Genomic DNA, 21,234 nt, shown 5'->3' with positions numbered 1-21,234 from the left:
GAGAATTTCGCAAGGTGCCTTCAGACCACCTGGTTGGACACATGGGGCTTTCAGACACGCAGGTCCTGTCCGACCCCGCACCTCTGGTGTCACATTCTGGAGGTGGGCCTGCAAGCCTCCAGGTTTTCGCTTTTGATAACATCTTTGTTGACATTGAATTTCTGTACCACACAGTTAGTTAACCCATTTTAAGTATTAAGCTCGGTGGTGTTTTGCATATTCACAGGGTGTGCAGCCACCAGCACAATGCATTTGACAACATTTCCACCAGAAGCCCACTCTTTAGAGGTCATCCCTCATTTCCCACAGCCCTGGCATCCGCAGTCCACTTCCTGTCTCTGTGGGCGTGCCTGTTCCGGATGTCTCATGTAAGTGGAATCCACTAATTGTCTTTTTGTGTCTGGCTTGTCTCACTGAGCATCATGTTTTCGAGGTTCATCGACATCATAGCCTGTGTCAGTGCTTCACTCCTTTTCCATGGCTGAGTCACCCTTACCCTCTCTGCTTTTAACTCTATAATTAATTGTGACTCCCTGCCTGCGCTGCACAGGGCTGATGAGAATTTCACCTTCTGTCATGCTTGGGGTGTAAGCTGAACTTTTAACCAGCACCAAGGGGTCCTGTGCAGAGGCTGAAAGCCCAGCCCCACACGATGCACAGTCGCCGTGTGTGACTAGAGCCCAGGAGGAAGGGTGAGATGGGCCTGCCTGTTTACAGGACCAACATCCTACAGTCTCATGTGAAACCAACTCGCTGGTCAGCCTCCCGTGAGAGCTGCTCCCCACGTGCCAAGCGGGCAAGACAGAATGGTCAGGGACCGCGGCGCTGCCTTCAGTTCAGGCACTCATGGTAACTGGCTAGCTGGAAAGTACTGAGGCTCCAGGGGAGGGTCCCTCCTGCTTCTTCCAGCTTCTGGGGGCTCCAGGCATCCCTGGGCTTGTGGCTGCATCCCTCCCATCTCTGCCTTCATCTTCACGTGGCTTCCCCTCTGTGTGTCTGTCTCTGCTCACCTTATAAGGACACAGTTACACAGGATTGGGGCCACCCTGAGGCCCTTGTCTTACCTACTTACATGACCAGGCCCTACTTCCAAATGAGGTCATGTCCTGAGGCCCTGGGGTCAGGACATGGATGTCTCTTTTGCTGGGGGGTACATAATCCCCCTTCACTCTGAGATAACAGATAATATTGCCCAGAAAACAAGCCAGCTCCTTACCTAAGCCAGCCCCTCGAAGAGGTCTGAGCCTGCCTGGTCTCTTGGAAACTGACTGGGCAGGAGAGTGCAGCTCAGGACCCGAGTGTGAAGGACACCAGGAAGCACCCGTGTGAGTCTCCCCTTCACAGCTGCAGCACGGGACCAGCTGAGGAGGTCCAGCAGGGCGACCCCGAGCTCCTTAGAGGACTCGACCCACGTGGTCTGGGGGCGACAGGCAGCAGTGAGCGGGAATGTGATTAAGTGTATGTGATGGGCCTGCAGTGAGCAGGTGAGCACACGCGTGCGTGTGACTTGAGGCACACGTGATGGGTCAGCAGTGAGCCCACACGTGTGAAAGATCAGGTGCATGTGATGGCCGGGGTGCACACACACACACACACACACGGGATCAGGTGCACGTGGCATCTTAGCGGGCAGGGCACCACAGGGCTGCAGTGCTGCCAGGGGCTCGAGCCACCGACCCTGCCCGGTGTGGAGCATCCCTCCCCCAACCCCCGTGTCCCTCCCCCATCAGGTGCCCCAGCAGCTCCCATGTCCCCAACTGCCCCCCCCCCAAGTGGCTGCACCTGCACAGAATACTTCCCCTGGGCAAGTACTCCTTGAAGAGGGTCACCTCCGTGGTGACGGCGACCTTCCTCTTCTGCTGCTTCAGCGGGAGCTGCCCCCACCAAGGCATCCAGGCCGCCAAGGGGTGGTCCCTGCACCTGAGACCAAAGCGAAGGACTTGAGGGGCTGCGTTTTCCCCCACCGGGAGCCCCATATCTGGGGGGGGGGGGCAGCGGGGCATGTCAGGCACACAGTGCCAGACATTCCGGTTCATCTTCCCCCAACACAGTGGGTGAAAGGAGAGCCACGTGGGACCTCCGACCACACAGGACAAGGCGCATGCCGAGGACCATCTCCCCACTGTCAATTGGCCCATTCAGTTTGCTCTCCTGTGAAATGCTGTTTGTGACTGGCCCAGTTTTCTGCTGGGCTATGTATTATTGGGACATATGTGTGGGTATTGATGATTGGGTTATTTTACATATGTGTGTGTGTGTGTACACATCAACATATATATATATATATATTTAGACAAATTCATAATGTCATGTATCCACAATTATAGTATCATACAGAGTATTTCTCTGCCCTAAAAATCCTCTGTGCTTTGCCTATTTGATGCCCCCAGCCCCTGGCAACACCACCCTTTTACTGTCTCTGTAATCTGCCCTCCCCAACATGTCATTTGGTTGGAATCACACAGGACATAGCGTCCCAGACCAACTTCCTCTTCTTTTTTTATTTGAAATTGTCTTTTCATTCCACTTCACTCAAAGAATGTTATTCCAGTGGAATGAACTTTGTTGCCTAAAAGTCTCATTGATTACCCAGCATATCTATGCTTATATTTAGATAATTAAATTTTTGTTTTATTTTTTATGACCATAGAGTTCTAAGGGTTACATTTTTTTCTGAATTATTATTACAGTTATAAGTAGTTCCAACTCATTAAAACAGTATATATATGATTACATTCTTATATTCTTAAACAAAGATAAATACTTATTTGAAACCTATCTTTTAATAGAATGAATGTAACTTTTCCTTTTTATTTTTTATATGTATTCAAGAATGACCATGACTAATTGCTAGGAAGAGAAAAGATTCAATAATTGGATCTATTCCTAGTTTGTATTTTTCAGATATTAGCACTGAGACACCTTGTTCAGATAAGAGTGGGAGTTTTGCTTTAAAAATGTCACTTATTCTTTCAATTCCTTCCCAATTACATACCCAAATATTATACAATAGGATTGGTAACCTATCAGCTGACAATGTGATTAGCTTTTCTCTCAATCTTGTTGAAAGCAAACCATGGGAAACTTTCAAAAGGATTTATGAGAACCCCTTTTCAGTATCTGGGAAGCAGGACAAAGGCTTCACCAGGCTCAGCAACTGAGCAACTGTGGATTTGATCAGCTACTCTTTCACTGAGAAAGTTTTGCTTAACCTGATTGCCCAGGAAAGTTGCAACACTATCCATCTTATTCTGCCTTTGTGCATGTGGCATTTTATTTTAATAAAGGTCTCTTACTACAGGATGTGCTTTAAGTGCAGTTTCTTCAAATCTGCATATTTAGCTTATTCTGCTTGTAGAAGATGATTGGCGTGTCCATCCTCCCTGCTTGGCCCACCAGCCTGGTTGGATTCTCTGATAGTCAAGCCTCATTTCAATGTTCACTGCAAGAAAAAGGTGTGTGTGTGTGTATGTTGAGAGGAGGCTCACCAAACCGGTGAGAGGCAAACTGCAGGACGCATCCCTGAAAGCAGCCTCGCCGGGATCAGAATAAAATGGAGCTGGGGTGAACACGGTTCCTATTTAAGTCCCCAAAACAAGAGAGATCAAAACGCCGCTTCTCATTAAGCCGCTTCTTATGCAATGATACATTATTACCGAAAACTCTGGGATATTTTAACAGCTTTATCGAGGTGTAATCAACATACGACAAACGCACACGTTTGAAGTGTACAATTTGATAGGTCTTAAAACAAGTGTACCCCATCAAGATAATGATTATACTGTCGATGAAAAATTAATCAATGGTCAATCTAAGAAAGAAATGGAAATTTTTTTTGGTGCCAACCTGAATATTATAACCCGGGACACAGTTTTTCAGAAAGCTCTGAGGACTGTTCTGAAAAGGTGAGGGGGGAGGCCAGTATACATGTGAATTTGACGAAGGGGTACGTGCAACCAAGCACGCAGCTTGGTAGGATGTTACTTCTATTCACGAGGAACAGATACCTTAATGGTTTTAGTGCTTTTCTAAGTGTGGGAAGAGGCAAGAATCCAGGTTCATAAAAATTTTCTCCTGAAAATATCTAATTCTCTGAGGGCCAGTTCTGCCAGTTTTCCCAGAGCACAAAGTGCCTCACCCTGATCTTCACCCTGAATTCCTTTCAGGGTGTCTTGTAAGTCAGCGACTGTGGTGGCTGATGACTTAATTCTTGTAGAACTGGACGGTGGGCAACATTCTTTATGTAACAATCCCCTCCCTTTCAGCCTTAATTTTGACCAAGGTTTAGGAGGCATTTCATGACCAATTTATCCCATGGCGCTAGGAATGCTCATTCCCAGGTCAGGCGAGGATTTCCTTGATAGGCCGCTCAGTGTGCTGTTCCTGGGCCCTGTTAACAGTAGCCCAAAACCTCTGGGCCGCCTGTCCTACTAGTCTGTTATGGTCCAGGAAATGGTTCCCTCTTGTGGCTTCTTCCCATATCTAGAGTTACACTGTTACAATCACTGATCTTATAGACCTATGTATTTGACAATTGTTTTAGGTCACCTAGTCATCATTATTTTTAGCCAAAACTCCATCACACGTTTGGTAATGCAAGAAACAAAAATCTTGCAAAATAGGTAGAATACAAGTAATATAGCTAGTGACATTAATAAGGTCATAAGTAAGTATTTAAGCTAAGAACTTCTTTTAGGTGCAGCCCAGTATCTCCCCAGGTCATCTGACCAGTCTGTTCTGCACCAGTCATTATCTTTAAGGGAAGTGATATAGTGGCCTTGTCCATAACGTCCACCAAAGATGTCTGCACATACAAGGTGAGTGGTGGGTCATCGTGTTCTCAATCTCAACAGGATCGAGAAAGGAATGTTGTCTTCTAAGGAGTTACGTGGCTGTCGCCAGAAGGAGAAAAATTGATTTTTGTGGCTGAGCAGATATTTCTGCCATTGGGGAGGTCAGGCGAACACATAATGCAGATGCCCATGCACACTAGTGGGGAGGGAGGAGGCCGAAGGGCAGGGAAAAAGTTTATGTTTTAAATTTTTCTTGCCTTGCCTTAACATATGAATTTTTATTTCATCCATACCCTCATCCCCAGAACTTTCCTCCTGCTCTCCCCAATCCAGGCAAACTTGGATCTGCTTTCTGTCACTACAGATTACTTTGTATTTTGTACTTTGTAAATGTACATGCGAGTGTGTGTACGTGTGAGGGGGGGTATCAAACTTTGGTTTTCAGCTTCAGAATAAGTAACTAAGAAGACATAAAGATTAAAAAATGCCTTCAATGACTTTATCACAGTCAAACTTCAAGGTAATAGAAAGGTATTTACTGGGGGTGGGGCAGGGCAGATCAGGTCAGCAGGGAGGATATGCTGTATTAATAGAAAAGTGTACAGACAGATACTGTATTAATAGAAAGTTATAAACATTTTCGAAGGTTTGATGAGGACCAGCCACACGCGGAGTAAACAAAAGAAGCTCTGGCTGCTCCAGGACAGCACGCCCACTGGGAAGAAGTCACAGGGCGCTTCCTCCAGGGCGCAAGGCCAGCCCCGGACAGCGTGACAGATGACCCCATCCTGTCCTGACTTTCCCGGGGTCTTTCTTTTCACGTAGAGAAAAGCTGAGAAGAACTGCTAGTATTAAAAAAGTGACACATTTTTGTGATCACCGCTCTCACCGGCACTGCGGACACCTTGTCGTCGTGGGCTCCCACTCGGGCGCAGTGGTTCTCTTGTGGTTGGAGGATGGACGAGGCACGAGTGCAGAACTGTCCTGGCTCCACCCACAGCTGATTTCCCGCTGCCTGGTGAGGCCACCTGTCCCGTCTCCTGTCCTCGCCCTTAACACAAACATCCCCAGGCCAGGAAAGGCAGGCAGTCTTGTGTTACAGGCATGCCTGCTGTGGGCGGAATCGTGTCCTCAAAATTCACATGCTGAGTCCTGACCCCCAGGACCTCAGGATGGGACTGTGTTTGGAGACGAGGTCTTTAAAGCAGTGATTAAAGTAAAATGAAGTCACTAGAGTGGGCTATACTCCAATGTGACTGGTGCCCTTATAGGAAGAGGAGATTAGGACACAGACAGACACAGAGGGATGACCATAGGAGGACACAGGGAGAAGACGGCCGTCTACACACCAGGGAGAGAGGTCTCAGCAGGAACCAGCCCTGCTGACACCTTGATCTGGAACTTCCAGCCTCCAGGACTGTGAGAAATAAACGTCTGTTCTTTAAGCAGCCCTGTGTGTTGTGTTTGTTATGGTAGCCAAGTTAAGACGTCTTGCATTTATGGGTCCTTAAGGATTTAATGTCCTAGGAAGAGGGGACTGCACCAGGGTCCCTCTGCATGTGAGCTGCTCTGAGTGCAAGGGCTCCAGGCAGGCCAGTCTCAGGGGCAGCTGCAAAGTGACTCCTTCCAAACCACACACTGTCCTGCGCCCTGGACAGGGGGGCACGTGTTCTTGTTTGGGAACCTCTGGTCTCAGCTGGGTTCTCCCAGCTGGTACTGTGTATTTGTGGTTGACACAAAGGTTGGGGTTCTCGGGCACGTTGCGGTGGTGCCCTGATCTGCCAGGCCTCCTGCAGGAAGGGCTGCCTTGTGCCTGCCCATGATTGACTGGGAAGGACCTGCTCGTGATTTTCTGAGCTGAGAATCCGACTCTGTGCTGCTTTACACACAAGTTATTTCTATACGGCTTTAAGAAATGCTAAATTTTGCAGGAATATAACAACGATGTGATTCTAGGGAAGCTTGTTCTCACAGTTATTCAGAACTTTACCAAGAATTCTCTGATATTTTGGAAAACAAAATCTCCTGGTAAAGTGGCTCAGAGTTTCTGAATTGGCAGTAAATGCACCAAGATTGCTGTCACCACCGTAATTGGAATTATATACAACGATGCCGATTTGTCCTCATTTAAAAACATTAAATATAAAGTTTGAATCGAGTTGAATGTTATCTGCCTTTTCTTAAATTTAAACTGAAGAAAAATTTAAGCAAACATCTGATTACTTAGTGTAGTTGAAGCCAAGTACTTACCTATTAAATTATGTATTATTTCATTAAAATGTATTTATCTTTAATTCTCCTCTCTATTGTAACTATAGCTGCATACCCACATATACAAAATTATACTTAAATTATATGTGTAGAGAGATTATCTTATCTCTTCCTTATAAGAAGAGGGAAATCTGGACACAGACACAGAGGAGAAGCCACGTGACGATGGAGGCAGAGGTGGGGGTGATGCAGCCCCAAGTCCAGGGGCGCCAAGGATTTCTGGAGACCAGAGAAGCCGGGAGAGGCCAGGGCAGATTCCCTGAAGTTCTAGCAGGAACCAACCACACCTTCATTGTGTATTTCCAGCGTCCAGAGCTGCGAGAGAGAAATCTCTGCTGTTGTGACCTCCCCCCCCCCCCCGGCTTGTGGCATGTTGTCACGGTCGCCCCAGGATCCCCACACCTGCCAGATGATGAGACACGATGCATCGGAGGAAAGAGCCCCTCGGTATCTGGACGAGCATCTCTACACACACGTCTGGGTGCTGAAGATGGAGGACACGCAGCCGCCTCCGCACCCGAGCCGGGCGTCGGGCTGCCCTGCTGTCCCGCTCGCTCCTGTCGTATGTCCAGTGGATGACCAGCCTCTGCTGATGCAGGCGCCCCACCGCTGTCCTGCGACCTCCCCACGCACATCCCACCCACAGGCCGTGCTCCGGCCCTGGCCTCTCAGCAGCCTCAGCTTGGCTGCAGTGACGGGTCAGGGGACCCGCTGACCCCTCCCAGCCCAGGGGCGGTGCCCGACGCAGGAGGCCCTGGGCAGCCGCCCTCCGTCCCGGACCAGGGGAGGCCTGGAGCGGGCACCTCGAGCTCCTCAGGGCCCTGGATGCAGCCCCACGTGCCACCAGCCCCACACACTCCCCGGCAGGCTGGAGGCTCCGTGTCCCCAGGCACAAGGCACTTCTCGAAGGCGGCCCTGGGGTGTGTCTTCAAACCGCTCCACGTTTGGCCCAACCTGGCAGGGAGCCCGCGGCCGGCCGCCTTCGCAGGAGCAGACAGAGGGCATCCCTGAGGCCCCCGTGCCTCTGCCCCTAAGTGACCCCGCCCGTCACAGACCAGGCCGCCCGCCTCTGACCGCCGCATCCCCCCCACCAGCTCCGGCCCGGCCCTCTAGAGACTCCTCACTCCCCGGAGGGCAGGGCTGACCGCCCCTCGGCCTCCCTCCCGCCTCTGCCTGTCCGTCCATCCTCCCTGAGTCAGGACACCGCTTCCTCCGTGAGGCTCCTGGATTCCGGCCTGGGGGACCCACATGTCCCCACTAGCTGTGTTGACCACGAGGATTGTCACCTCAAGAGGCCCCGGAAGACGGACCCCCGGGACGTCAGAATGGGACTTTGTGTGCAGATGGGCCACCGCAGAGCTGCCCGGGCTGAGACGAGGTCCCTGACCTGTGTGCGGGCGTCCTCATGGGGGACATTTGGACCCAGACACACGGGGGAGAAGGCGATGTCACGGCAGAGACAGAGACGGGGCTGGGAGTGGCCTGGGACCGACTGACCCCAGAACGCGCGGCGGAGCGGGCCCCCAGCACCTTGACCTCGGGCTCCAGGCCTGAGAGGAAGCGTCACCTGTCCCAACCCCACCCCCCCGTCTGGTGTCCTGTGCCGGGGCCACAGGAATCCCACACCCGGCCTGCGGGGCGCGGCGTGGTGCTTGCTGACACCCAGGACCGTCACTGGCCGCCTCCCCTCTGGGCATGATGCCCACTCCTCCTCGGGGAGGGACCCAGGGCCCAGGACCCCCGTCCCACACGTCCCCATCACGGCGACCTCTCCCCCTCCCCCAGCCACCCCTGGGGCATCTCAGGACCCCGAAAGGAGCCGCAGCGGTGTGGTGACCTCGGCGAGTGGCCACAGGCCACCACACCCATCCCCAGACCTGAGTGTGGCCATCTGAGAAGGGATCCACCAGCCCCCCACCAGCCCCCCGACCCAGGCGCCCCGTTTCACAGGGCAGGTCCTCTTGCCGAGTCTCTGGAGGGAGCTGTCGAGCAGGGGTGACGGAGGCCTGTGCACATGTGGGCCGGAGAGGTCCTCCCCAGGAGCCCAGCCACAGTGAGCCCAGGACGTGCCCATCCCTCCCCTGCTGTACCCCACGGGGTGAGGAGAAAGCCCCAGTGACCCCCAAGAAGAGACATGACACCCAGAGGACTAGACCATCCACAGACCGGGGACTGAGTGTCCACCTCATTCCCCCGGAGAGAACGATGTCTTCACCGGGGCTGCAGACTGGCCCATGTGCCCACAAACACCCAGCTTCAGGGAACCAGCCACACAGAAAACCCCCTTCCAGGGTCCCCTGTGTTAATAGACCCAGCCTTCGGGGGAGGGGGGCCGGCCCGAGCGAGGATGCACGTGCTCCAGCGCCGGACACTCACTGCCCGTCGCGCTGCCCGTCCCCCGTCCCTCTCCTGCTGCCTGTGCTCTCACCCCCTCAGGGACCCTCCTCTCCAGGCTCCAAGCACCCACGTTTCCCACCTCCACCCCGTCACTCTCCACTTCAATGTGCCTGTTCCCCCGCCAGGTGAAGGGGAGGGTGAATGCCCGACACCTGTGTTTCCAGCGGTGTAGACGGGGCTTCTCTTCTCTTGGCGGCTGGGGTCTGGCCGGACACCGGGTGGTTTCCAGCGGTGCGGGGCTAGGCGCCGCCCAGCCGGAAGCAGCCCTGATCCCCGCGCCTGCAGCGCCGCCTGCTGGTCTCTCCGTCCTCCAGTCGGGCACCGTCTTCACCTTCCCCGCTGCCTCGGAGGGTCCGCCTCCTCCCTGTCCGGCGATCAGCCCCTCCTCCCCACCGCCATCACCCCCAGCTCCACACCCCTCGTCCAGCCTCAGGGATGACCCAGGACCCTCCCTGGGCTCCCCTGCCTGCCCACCCTGGGTCGGTGTCCTCAATCCACCTGCGCGGACAGGTGAGGGTTCCTTCCAGAAGTTCCCAAAGGCTTCACGCCAACATCCTCCCCGAGGTCAATCCCGTTTCCTGTCGGGATGTTCCACTGTCACCAAGCCCCCAACTCCATGGCGAGGGCAGGCATCAGGGCTGCTGCATGCACTGCTATGGGTCCTGCTGTATACACAGGCGTGACCCTGCCCCAGGATGCAGGAAAGGCAGCCCTACCGCGGGATGTGGGGAGACGGACTGACCGCCGGGTGGACGTCCGCTCTCGGCTCACCAGGCAAGGGCAGCCGTGTTCTTGCTCCTTAGACCCTTTCTCACCCGACCTGACTGAGACCGGCTTTGTTCCCACCCCCGCTGTCCCTCCATTGGCCTCGCTCTTGTCGTGAGCAGAGTGGGACAGTGTGGTCAGCGGTCACAGGCTGAGGCACACGGGCACTGTGCAACCGCGTGCACCCACGCTGACCACACGCAACGGGCACTGCACCAGGGCCTGTGCACTACAGGTTCACCTGCCCACAGGGAGGCCGGGCCTCTGCTCCTGACTCCGGGAGGTCACCTTGAGTCTGACGGGAGTGTCTGTGCTCTGTGGCCCTCCGCCTCACTCCAGGCTGGTCTGCGCTGACGGCATGATGCATGGTGGGACATCCCTTCCTGAGTCCCGAGGCAGCCCCTCGGGGGCTGGAGGCTGAGGTCAGGCACATGGTGGTCCCCATGCTGACGTGACAGACCCCAATAAATCCTGCACATCAGGACTCAAGTGGGCTTCCCTGGGCTGCCACAGGAGAGGACGCTGGACCCTGCTCCTCACCTCTGTCCTCGCTGGTTTTAATCTGCATCCTTCACCATAATAAACCCTGATTATAACATCTTCAGGGAGTTCTGGGAGCCTCCAAGAAAAAAGAAGCCAGGGAAGGGGTCTCTGGGTCCCCAGTGCTGCAGTGGGGGTCAGAAGTGGGGGGAGGTCTTGGGCCCTGGAATCTGAAGGGCCCCTCTACCAGGGGAGGGTAGGAGACCCCGGATGGAAGTTTAACTGAGTCCAAGGCCCTCCTGGGTAGGAGGCATCCTAGCCCCGGGGATCACAAAGAGGCCGGCTCCCTCCCCTCAGCCCGCAGGCCTGGTCCCTGCTCTTGAGAAATTCCCTAGGGTGTAGTCCCGGTGCTGGAGGTGCCCTGATGCTGTGGCCTCCTGAGCCTCCAGTGAGGATAACGGGAGCGGGGGAAGACTTGTTCGCAGAAAGGGAGCTTCTGCCAGAACGAAGCCTGGGTCTGCTGCCCCCGACCCCAGGTGCACTGGGGCAGGAATGTGAGGGCGAGGTTCCTTCCCCTCCCAAGACACACAGGCCACATGGGCGCTGGTCACTGGACTCCCACACAATACTAAAATCTCCCACGCAGGCCTGTTGGGTGAGAGACACCATTTAAAGACTATTAATGGGGCCGGGGGGGCCCAGGGGGAGAGGCTGGGGGCGGGGAGAGTTGGAAAATCACCCAAGGATGCGCTCTCCCTGCAGCAACCCTCCAGGTGAGCCCAGGTGGAAGTGGACCCCTCAAGTCAGAGCCCTCACGGCTCAGACACCCCCATTCTGGGCCTTTGGGGGACAAATACCCAAGCACCCGCAGTACTTGCTTACCCTGCTGCAGTTAGGGCCTGCCCTGTCTTCTTCATGGCCAAGTTCCCAGCCCTCCCAGAAGGCCTCTTGGGGGCTAATGGGATGGGGGTGTCTATGGCAAGAGCAGGGGTCCTTGACTGGATGGGGGTGTCCACAGCAGGGCTGGAGGCCACGTGGCAGGCAGAAGGGCGTCCACCCATCTTGCCGGTCCACACGTCATGGTCATAGGCCCGCACACAGCACCAGGCTGTGGACGTGGTAGACGGTACAGTGGTCAGGGACTGGTCCAGCGCATGCAGGCGTCTGACAGTCACGTGGTCAGTGTGGAGTGTTCACAGGGAGCCCTGGCCGTGCTCCCACACTCCCGGGAAGGACACGTCAGCATGGTCCCTGGAATGACCCTCCCGGGGAGGTCAGCCAGCAGTGCCCCTCACCCAACCTCACTAAGATACCACAAGAAACAAGAGACAACTCCGTGCAGAAAGACAGAACATCACCAGCCTGATGCTGCCTGAGGAAGGTCAGCTGGCATCTGGGACCTGGGTGCTATAGTGGGTTGAATGGGGGGCTCCCAAAAGTTATGGCCACGTCATGCCCCCAGAATCTGAGAATGGAACCTTATTTGCAAGTAGGGTCTTTGCAGGTACAATTAGTTATGGATCTGGAGATGAGGTCATCCTGGATCAGGGTGGCCCTAAATCAATGACAGTGTCCTTCTAAGAGACAAGAAGAGAGACACAGAGGAGACAGCAGGTGAAGACGGAGGCAGGATGGGAGAGATGTGGTCACAAGCTCAGGGATGCCTGGAGCCCCCCAAAGCTGGAAGAGGCAGGCAGGACCCTCCCCTGGAGCCTCCGGAGGGAGCGCGGCCCTGGGACACCTTGACCTCAGACGTCTGGTCTCCAGGACTGAGAGAGGACAGGTTTCTGTTGCTCTGAGCCTCCGTTTGTGGTCGTTTGTCACAGCTGCCCCGGGAAGCTAATGCAGCTGGTGAGCAGCTCCCTGCCCTGATCTAAACCCTCCCTCCTCCCGTTAGGGGAGCCCCCTGCACCTATGATGTTTGCACAATCCGTGTGGTTCATGCTGAGCCCCAGCTCCCCTTGTGGGCACTGGCATTTTGGAGGGTGAGGGCAGACAACACCACGTGACCAGCCCCCAGCCGGGTGCCAAGTCTATAGTGAACTTCCCTGGGGGGACCGGGGGTGGGTAACTGTCATGGTTCTGCCCTTCGTCGCTGGGGGAAGAGACACCCTAGAGACCCTCGAGGGAAGGAGGGGGCATGAAGGGTCATGAGGTGAGTGGAGCAGGGGCCCTCCCTCCCGTGCATCCCTACTGCATGCTGTGACCCATCTCAGCTGTGAGCACACAAGCCACAAGCATGTGCTGGGTCCTGTGAGCCTCCCAGCCAGTCCCTGAAGGTGAGGGAGGCCCTGCAGACCCTAGCCCTTTCCTCCATGTCGAGTAGGTGGAAGACCCACTTCTCCTTGCCATTCCAGAAGCGGTTCTGGAGCTGATCCGGGAGGGGTTCTGGGGTTTTGCAGGCTGAGCCCTGTTGCTATGAACCCACTTTCCCACAGGAGCATCCAGAGCAAGCTGTTTGCCCTGTTGCCTGAATGCCCTCCACCAATATCCTCAGGAAAGAATCAGAGAGGACGCTCACGCACCTGCCCCTCCCCGCGCATGGGGCTCTCGTGGGCAGGCCCCTCCCAGGGCATGGGACCCACCCGGGCAGGCACCCGGCAGGACTGGGCACACAGGAACCGTGCATGTAGCCCTCGTGGCAGAACACCCCCTGACCACCTGTTGGTCAGAGCTGACCCTGAGCACCCCAGGGCAGGACCTGAACTAACAAACAGCAGCTCCTGGACAGGTCTGTGACCCTGGGCTTCACTCGCGTGGCCTCCTTCCACCGGGGTTTCCAGAGGCTTCCGCTGCACCTGGGGCACTGGGCTCCTGTCTCCACCCACAAGCCCTCCTCTCCCTGACTCCTGGGTGCTTCTCAGTAGGGGAAGGTCTTCTTGAAATTGTCCCCCACTCTTGGATGAGATAAAATGATTAGAAAACAAGCCAGAGCTGCAGCCCCTTGTCTATCCTGACCCTCAGGACGCCACGCATGTTCCTTGGACCTGGCCGGTGCGGCAGGGCCCATTTTCTGCATCTACGAACCCCTGATCAGTGAGGATTGGCTGACCTGGGCAGCCTGACCCGGCTGGCCAGCCCTTCCCAGGTGTGCCTGGGTTGAGCTCTGTATGGACAACCCTCCAGGCAGCAAGAGACCCTGCAGCTGTGCCTGAGGCCATACTCTCTGGCCCATCAGCGCTGTGGGGCTGGGCTGGTGGGAGGGAGCGAGGGGCCGCAGCCTCGTGGGTGGCCCGGTGTGAGTGGGGCTCTGCCGCACCCTCTGCAGGAGCTGCCGGGCTGCTCTGCTACGTAAGGAAGAGGATGTGCCGCCCGTACCTGCCACTGGAAGTTCTTCCCGGGCAGAGGTGAGGAAGCAAGAGAAAAGGCAGTGGGGGCCCGGAGAGGAGGGGTAGCTCAGGTAGGGAAATGGAAAGATTCCAGAAGAGCGCCCAGGGCCAGGACCATCCCGCATGGCCTGTGGGAGCCAACTCAGCAAGCGTGCTGTCGCTGGCGTGGCTCGAAGCCCTTTCCTCCAGCCTGTAAGGCCCTTGCGCATGTTTATTTAGGTTTGCTTCCCCGGGATGGGCGGATAAAGTTCAGGAGCAGCTGGCCGGGGGGCTCAGCGAAGGTTTGCTCAGAGACGCCTCCGCTCCAGCTTTCCAGTGAGGACGCTTCTTGGTGGAGGTTGCTGGCTGCGTGTGAGAAAATTCCCCACTTCTGACCAACCTCAGAATTGTTCATCAGTGTAGCGAGTGTCCTGATAGGGTTTTCATCTGTGTAACTGGCAGGTTCTTAATTAGCAGCGTGAATGGTGACATCAAAGGTCCTGAATCAGGATGGAAATATGTACCCCTCACATGTACAGGTGTAAGAACCTGGGGAGGCCGGGTGCAGCCGGCACCCTTAGGGATGGGCTTCCGACTGACCCTTCAACATTCTGGTGTCCAGCGACTGCTTTAGGATTTCTGGGGCCCAGTGCTGTCTCTAAGGGTTCTGTAATCCAGCGTCTGTCTGCCTTTAGTGAGAGCCACACTTCGAGGATCCTACAGAGCAGGGTCTGTGTGACCGTTCTGTGGCTTCTCTAACAAATGACCACAAGCTGGGTGTTTAAAACAACAGGAATTCATCCTCCCCCAGTCCTGGAGACCAGGCATCTGAGATCAAGGTGTCGCAGGACTGAAGTCCCTCCAGAGCCTCCAGGATAGGGTTCTTCCTGCCTTTTCCAGCTTCTGGGAGCTCCAGGCGTCCCCAGGCTTGTGGCTGCATCCCTCCCGTCTCTGCCTCCGTCTTCACGTGCCTTCTCCTCTGTGTCTGTGTCTCTTCTCTTCTGTCTCCTACAAGAACGCTGTCATTGGATTTAGGGCCACTCTAACCCAAGATGACCTCATCTCGAGATCCTTAACTACATCTGCAAAGACCCTTTTCCCAAACATGGTCCTGTTCACGTGTTCTGGGGGGGACACATCTTTTGGGGTCACCATTCAACCCATTATCTGTGTGTGCAATAACCCTGTCATTTTAGGAGATTACCAAGGTCCCGTATAGACTGGCACAGACAGCAGCCATGTGGGTAGGGGTCTGGGGAGAATGAGGACCCCGGAATCACCTGGAAGGGATGAAGTCCTGGCTGCATTAGGTGAGCTCTTCCACCACGGGGCCCGTGGAAACAGCCACTCCACTCTGTCCATGGAAAGGGGCCCAGTGCCGAGTCCAGAAGTGGTTACCTTGCAAAGCTGGCTCTTCTGGGATTTCATCATCAATAGCATCATGTAACCAATAACTACGGGCTTGGAGAAATCGCTTTCTGGTGTGTGATGATGGCACTGTCACTTTAAGCTCATCAAGCCTAGAATAGGAATGTTTGAAGGAGAAGAGTTTGGGAGACTCTGAAGGAATCCTCTTCGGGAGATGGTGAACCAATCCTCCTTGGTTGTCAAGGAAACTGCTTTGAAGCACCATCACCAGAGTGGTGGTCTCAGCGTGAGCTGGGGTTTGAGAAAAGTGTGATGAGATTAAGCCTTACTTTCTGTAACAGCTGGGGATGGGTTTGTAAAGCACCTTGGCTTTTAGGGCAAAGGTTCTTTGCTGGAACAAAGTGTCTCCCAAAATGGGCTGAGGCTCAAAGTGTCTCTGCCCCCTTCATGCGAGAGTCCAGGGCAGGTGGGTGTCAGGGCCCAGGTTCGGTCCACCTTGTTTCTCCCCCCTGCTTCCGGGTGGAGAGCTCCAACCAGCTGGGTGTGGTGACCACATGGGCACCAAGCCCTCCATCCTAGGATGCAGGCTGGCCAAGGCCCTCACCACCTCCACCCCTTCCCCTTGGTGACAGGAGACACTGTGTCCCAGCTGCAAGGGGTGGGAAGGCTGGGACGTGCAGGGGAGCCATGAGCAGGTGAAAGGAAAATGGGTTCTGATGGGCAGCTGGACGGCTCTGCTGTGAGGGTCGCCCAGACACCAGCACACAGTCTCTGGGTCCTGTGAAATGTGATTACACATCAGCACGAGCTCTTCCATGCTTTGTGGTTCTGGAAATCCTATAGCAGGTGGTTCACAGCAGGTGAAGCTAATGCTCTCACTGAAGGTGGTCAAGCCAAAGGTCTGCAGTTCAGACTGAAGGTGCTGATGTACATACAGGACAAAACCATCTCGTGTGAATGTAGTTCAGGCACGTTTAACGTGAATGCAATCGTGTTATGCCTAAATCTTCTATCTTGTGCCTCTCCTCAGGGATCCCCTCCTCAGTTCCTGAGGTTCCTGTAACTCACGTACGGGGGAATGGAGAGTGGCCCTGTCCAGTCTGAGCGCTGAGTTACCCTGTCTGTGAGTCTGCTCGGGGCTGCCATAACGAGTACCACAGACAGGGCAGCTTAAACAACAGACCAGTCTCCTAGTCCTGGATGCTGTCTGAGATCAAGATGCCTGCAGGCTGGTTTCTCCTGAGGCCTCTCCCCTTGGCATATAGACAGCCATCTCTTCTCCCCATGTCCTCACATGGTCTCCCCCTGTGCCTAAATGTGTCCTAATCTCTTCTTGCAGGACATCAGTACTATTGAATTAGGATCCACCCTAGTGACGGCATTTTACCTTGATCACCTCTTTTTTTTTCTCTGTAGAAATACTTTTACTCAGTTGAATGACTCTTACATTTTCAATATCTACAAGCTTCCATTAAAGAAAATATCTAATTGTTTTTTCAAACATAATGAAAAACTGCCTATTATCCCCCTGTGCCCTTTACACAGTAAGTCCCCTACGTATGAACGAGTTCCTTTCTGAGAGCAGGTTCGTTATTAGGTTACCCAACCAACACAATCGGCTATACAGTACTGTACTGTAATAGGTTTATAATACTTTTCACACAAATAGTACATAAAAAACAAACACAAAAATAAAGAAAACATTTTTAATCTTACAGGGCAGTACCTTGAAAAGTACAGTAGTACAGTACAACAGCTGGCATCAGGGGCTGGCATCGAGTGAACACGCAAGAAGAGTTACTGACTGGAGGAGGGAGAGGAGGTGGGAGACGGTAGAGCTGAAGGATTATCAGCAGTAGAAAACAGAGGGCAAGCTGCAATTTCACTCACTCCTGACGTGGATGGCACAGGTTCTGGTTCCTTGCTGGATTCAATTCTACGTACCCTCTTGAAAAATGATCCAGTGATGTCTGGGTAGTAGCTCTTTTTATCTCATCATAGATGACACGGTAGCACTGGACTGCATTCTGAACAGCTGCTGCAACCTTTGTGTACCGTTCTACATTCAGGTCCTTGCCTCAAAAACTAAGTGTGTCCTCAAAAAAAAAAAAAAATCCCCTTGCCATTTCCTGTGTTGTGAATCTCTTTGGTTCTTCAGTTATTCTTCTTCCTCTTGTTCTCTTCCCCCTTTCTCTGGGCCTCCAATTCCATCAGGTCTTCATTAGTAAGCTCCTCATGTTGCACAGCACGATCACGTCTTTGAAAGTTTGCAACTTGAAGGTTTGTACATAGGGGGCTTACTGTATAAGAATGCCCTGTGTGTCCATTACATAAAACTCCTATAAAACATTTTATTGGTATTCAGAACTGAATTGTGTGTTATATTTTGTTGGATAATATAAGCTACATATAATAAACCGTTTATGTCTCCACATAGCAAAGAATTTGTTTCTCCTTATTCACTGAGTGTACAAACAGTAGTTACTGTATTGTAGTTCCTACTATGTGCCAGGAACTGTGTTAGTCACTGAGAGTAAAGGAGTCATAAAATAACAGATACAGGCCATTCTTTCATAAATACGGTGTAGTATAGTACATAAAAATAGACTGTGAACATTCTATGAATGAAAATTTATAAAGTTGTAAGTTCATAGAGCCTAGGAATTCATTATAGTCATGCTAGTTAGGGAAGCGCTCTTGATTAAGTAATATAAAGCAGATATCTAAAGAAGGAAAGTTAGGTAAGTAGGAAAATGATTAAGAGGGGAGAGAAAACAATAGAAGGGAAAAGCCTTCTAAGCAGAAGATACAGTATGAAAAAAGGAACATAAAAGTTTGGGGTAAATTTATGAAATATTGTCTTTTCAGCTCTGGTATCTAAGAGTTGCAAGTAGATCAGTTAGAAGATAAGTCGATAGTAAGAAAGCGGGGAGAGTGTGATGACTACTTGAGCAAGCATGGTGACAGTGGAAAGGAAATAAAGTTGTTCTTAGTGGAATTTTGGAGAGAGATAAACAGATACGACTTAGAGATACATAGGATATAATATGTGAGGGCAAGTAAGTGTGACTTCTCAGTATCTGTCATATTCATAAAGATGAATAGTGGTATCAGTCACTGAGATGATACAAACCCTAGAGGAGACACAGTTAATTTTCTTGCTGGGGAGGACAAGGGAAGAGATTCTGAACTTATTTGGAATATGTTCAATTTGAGGTAACTTTGGCCTTGATTTAACATATTTCAAATACTCTACTTTGTGCCAAGAAAAGTTTTAGTTCCTTTAGGTATTAAGTGAACAATTAGAGATGTGAGTCTGGAGCTCAATGAAGAAGTTTAAATATAAATTTGCAAATAATTGGCATATAGATGATATATAGATGATGATGGAAGCTTTTTAACAGGAATAAGGTGAGAGTGAGAAGAGAAAAGATACAGCACTGAGTCTTGAGGAACTCCAGTGTTGAGAGGGAGAGAGGTGATAATCTAGAAAAAGATCGAGAAACAGGAGCCAGATATAGCAGAATAAGATACACACGGCTTGAGCGGCAAAATCCAAGGAAAATGTTTTGCAAAGGAAGTAATTCACCAGGCAATTAAGAAACCTAAAAATATGCCTCTGAATTAACCTCCAGGAGGTCCTCAGTAATTAGAGTGAGTGTTGTTTTGATGGAATGATTGGAGCACAAGACACCTGAATGGGGTTGAAGAGAAAAAAAAAAGTGAGAAAGTGGATACAGCGTATGTCAACCACTCTAAAGAAACTTCATTGTGAAGAAGGAACTGATGTTGTAGTTTCGGAGGTTACATATGGCCCAATCGACTATTTTAAAGATAATTCGACAATGCTTCATTGACAGTTGAAAGGTTTTATTATACAGTAAGTAGTTGACAAAATAGATTGTGTAGGATTCCTGATAAGGAGGGTGGAGACAACATTGCTGAGGTTCTGAACAGTATGTATAGCGCTGATGCTCCAATATTCTCCAGTAGTACATGTGACCCTTTTTGGAAATGGAGAAAACAGATGATCAAGCTTTAGAATTTGTCCCCTGGGTGCAATGAGAATAAAAAAGTGAACGAGGTTTAGCATATTGGCATGAGAGTTATTAAAATGAGCCATGGAGCAAAGACTGAATATGGAGGGGTAAATGATGAGGGCAATGGATGGAGATATGGAAATACGGAAAAGTGGAGATTCGCGTGGGATCAAAAGAATGTATGGATGGAAGTAATTCACAAGGGAGCTGAGAAGGTTGGTCTAGAGAGCAAAGGTGAGTGGTAGGAGTCCTATCAGGTGGAACAAGACTTACCTTATGATGTAGGATTATGTGGCTGAGGAAAGAGGGGGAAAAATCATTGGAGATGAAGATATTAAAGAACAGAGAGGCTGAATGTTAGGGTGCTCACCTATATGGAAAGTGGGGTCACCCAGAATATTGGCAATAAATGGGGTGAGAGGAATACCGGAGTTAGATGCTGACATGCTACAGATAATAGCAGGAAGAGGAATGTTGGGTGGTATAGCACAAGGACACATGCCTCAAAGTGCAGAATATCTACAAGATCTACAAGATTAGTGAGTATAGATCTGGACCTTATACCAACGAACAAACAGAACATCAAGCACAGCAAACAAAGTTGAAGTGCATATGGGGTGAGTGAATAGTCACCACTGGGTAGGGTTACATATAAAGTAATTCTCAAGGAAGGGGACATACTTCAGTTAAGGCATGAAATACTTAAAAACACATTGATAGTGACAGTATATAACGTTTAGGTGAAGAGCAATAAGGTTACTCAATTAAATCTTATTGAGATGAAGTTGGAGTAGATGATGGATTGAAAGGGGAGGGTGTGGAATTTTGAGTGGGGAAAAGAGGACACTATATGATTTTCAGTGAAGCCAGTTTTTGGGTAGTGTGCATAAAATTTAAATAGAGGTTACCATCTGTTTTACATTCCATTCCATTCTGTGGTTCAAGATCCTACAGGGACAACAGGCTCACGTCTCCTACCCACTCCCTTAACTCTGACAAAACAACAACTATAATCATCAGGCTTGTTTTTTTGTTTTCCTTTCTTAAGCTAACAGAGGTGAGGATAATTACCAACATGGTAGCAATCCTTAGCCACTGCCTACAAGCATAATTCCTCCTCCATTATTTCAAAAATTGTCATTTTATGAATACATCAGATACTATGCTTGGATACTATAAGACTGGAGCAAGTTAAAATACAGATGGAATCATTTGTGCATATTCATGATCGTTTCTCATTACTGGAGGCTGCCCGTCACTGTATTTTCAAACACATCAGCTTGAAACATTTGGTATTTGCATAAATAGTGTTCATCATGAAAGCATTAACATTGTGTTAGAAGGTGAAGTAAGTGCAATAAATGCATCTGTTTTAACATTATTGATCTCCTCTTTAAAAACTCCATCACCAAATACAGCCACATCCTGGGGTCCTGGGGGTTAGGGATTCAGCATATGAATTTTGGGGGACACGACTGAGCCCACACCATCCTGCTTAGGAACCGACATGTGCCTTGGTCCCTCCTTCCCTCAAGTCACACAGGGATCATGCAATGGCCCAGGGAGAGGCCACTCCTGCAGTGTTTGTGTCCCAGCTGGGGAACCCTTCTCTGCTCTCTTTAATCACGCAGCAGCAGTGCCAGCCCCCTCCTGAGGTGAGCAGTTCTGGAATTTTGTACTGTGTTGCCTGGCCGGCTGAGGTGCTCATTGTCAGGGAACCCAGGAGCCAGCAGCCTAGTAGGGATACCGGGGACTCTCAGGGCCTTGGCATATGTCTCTCTCACCAGACACCCCAGCAAATGAGGGAGAATC

At 51.6% G+C, this 21,234-nt stretch overlaps 1 protein-coding gene across 1 annotated transcript in view; it reads right to left on the bottom strand.

Moving 5' to 3' along the window:
- Positions 1 to 17,074: 17,074 nt before the first annotated feature.
- Positions 17,075 to 21,234, bottom strand: part of LOC309628513 (uncharacterized protein) — a gene marked incomplete at its 5' end in the record, with an annotated part of 107,817 nt that continues 103,657 nt past the window's right edge. The window contains one exon of the mRNA XM_082391606.1: positions 17,075 to 19,386. Coding sequence (XP_082247732.1) covers positions 19,138 to 19,386 — 249 coding nt within the window. The 3' untranslated portion in view covers positions 17,075 to 19,137. The remainder of the gene's footprint in view (positions 19,387 to 21,234) is intronic.

The sequence above is a fragment of the Balaenoptera borealis genome (assembly GCF_965194805.1).
Source record: "Balaenoptera borealis genome assembly, chromosome: 4".
NCBI lineage: Eukaryota > Metazoa > Chordata > Mammalia > Artiodactyla > Balaenopteridae > Balaenoptera > Balaenoptera borealis.
This window is presented reverse-complemented; position numbering and strand designations above follow the sequence as displayed.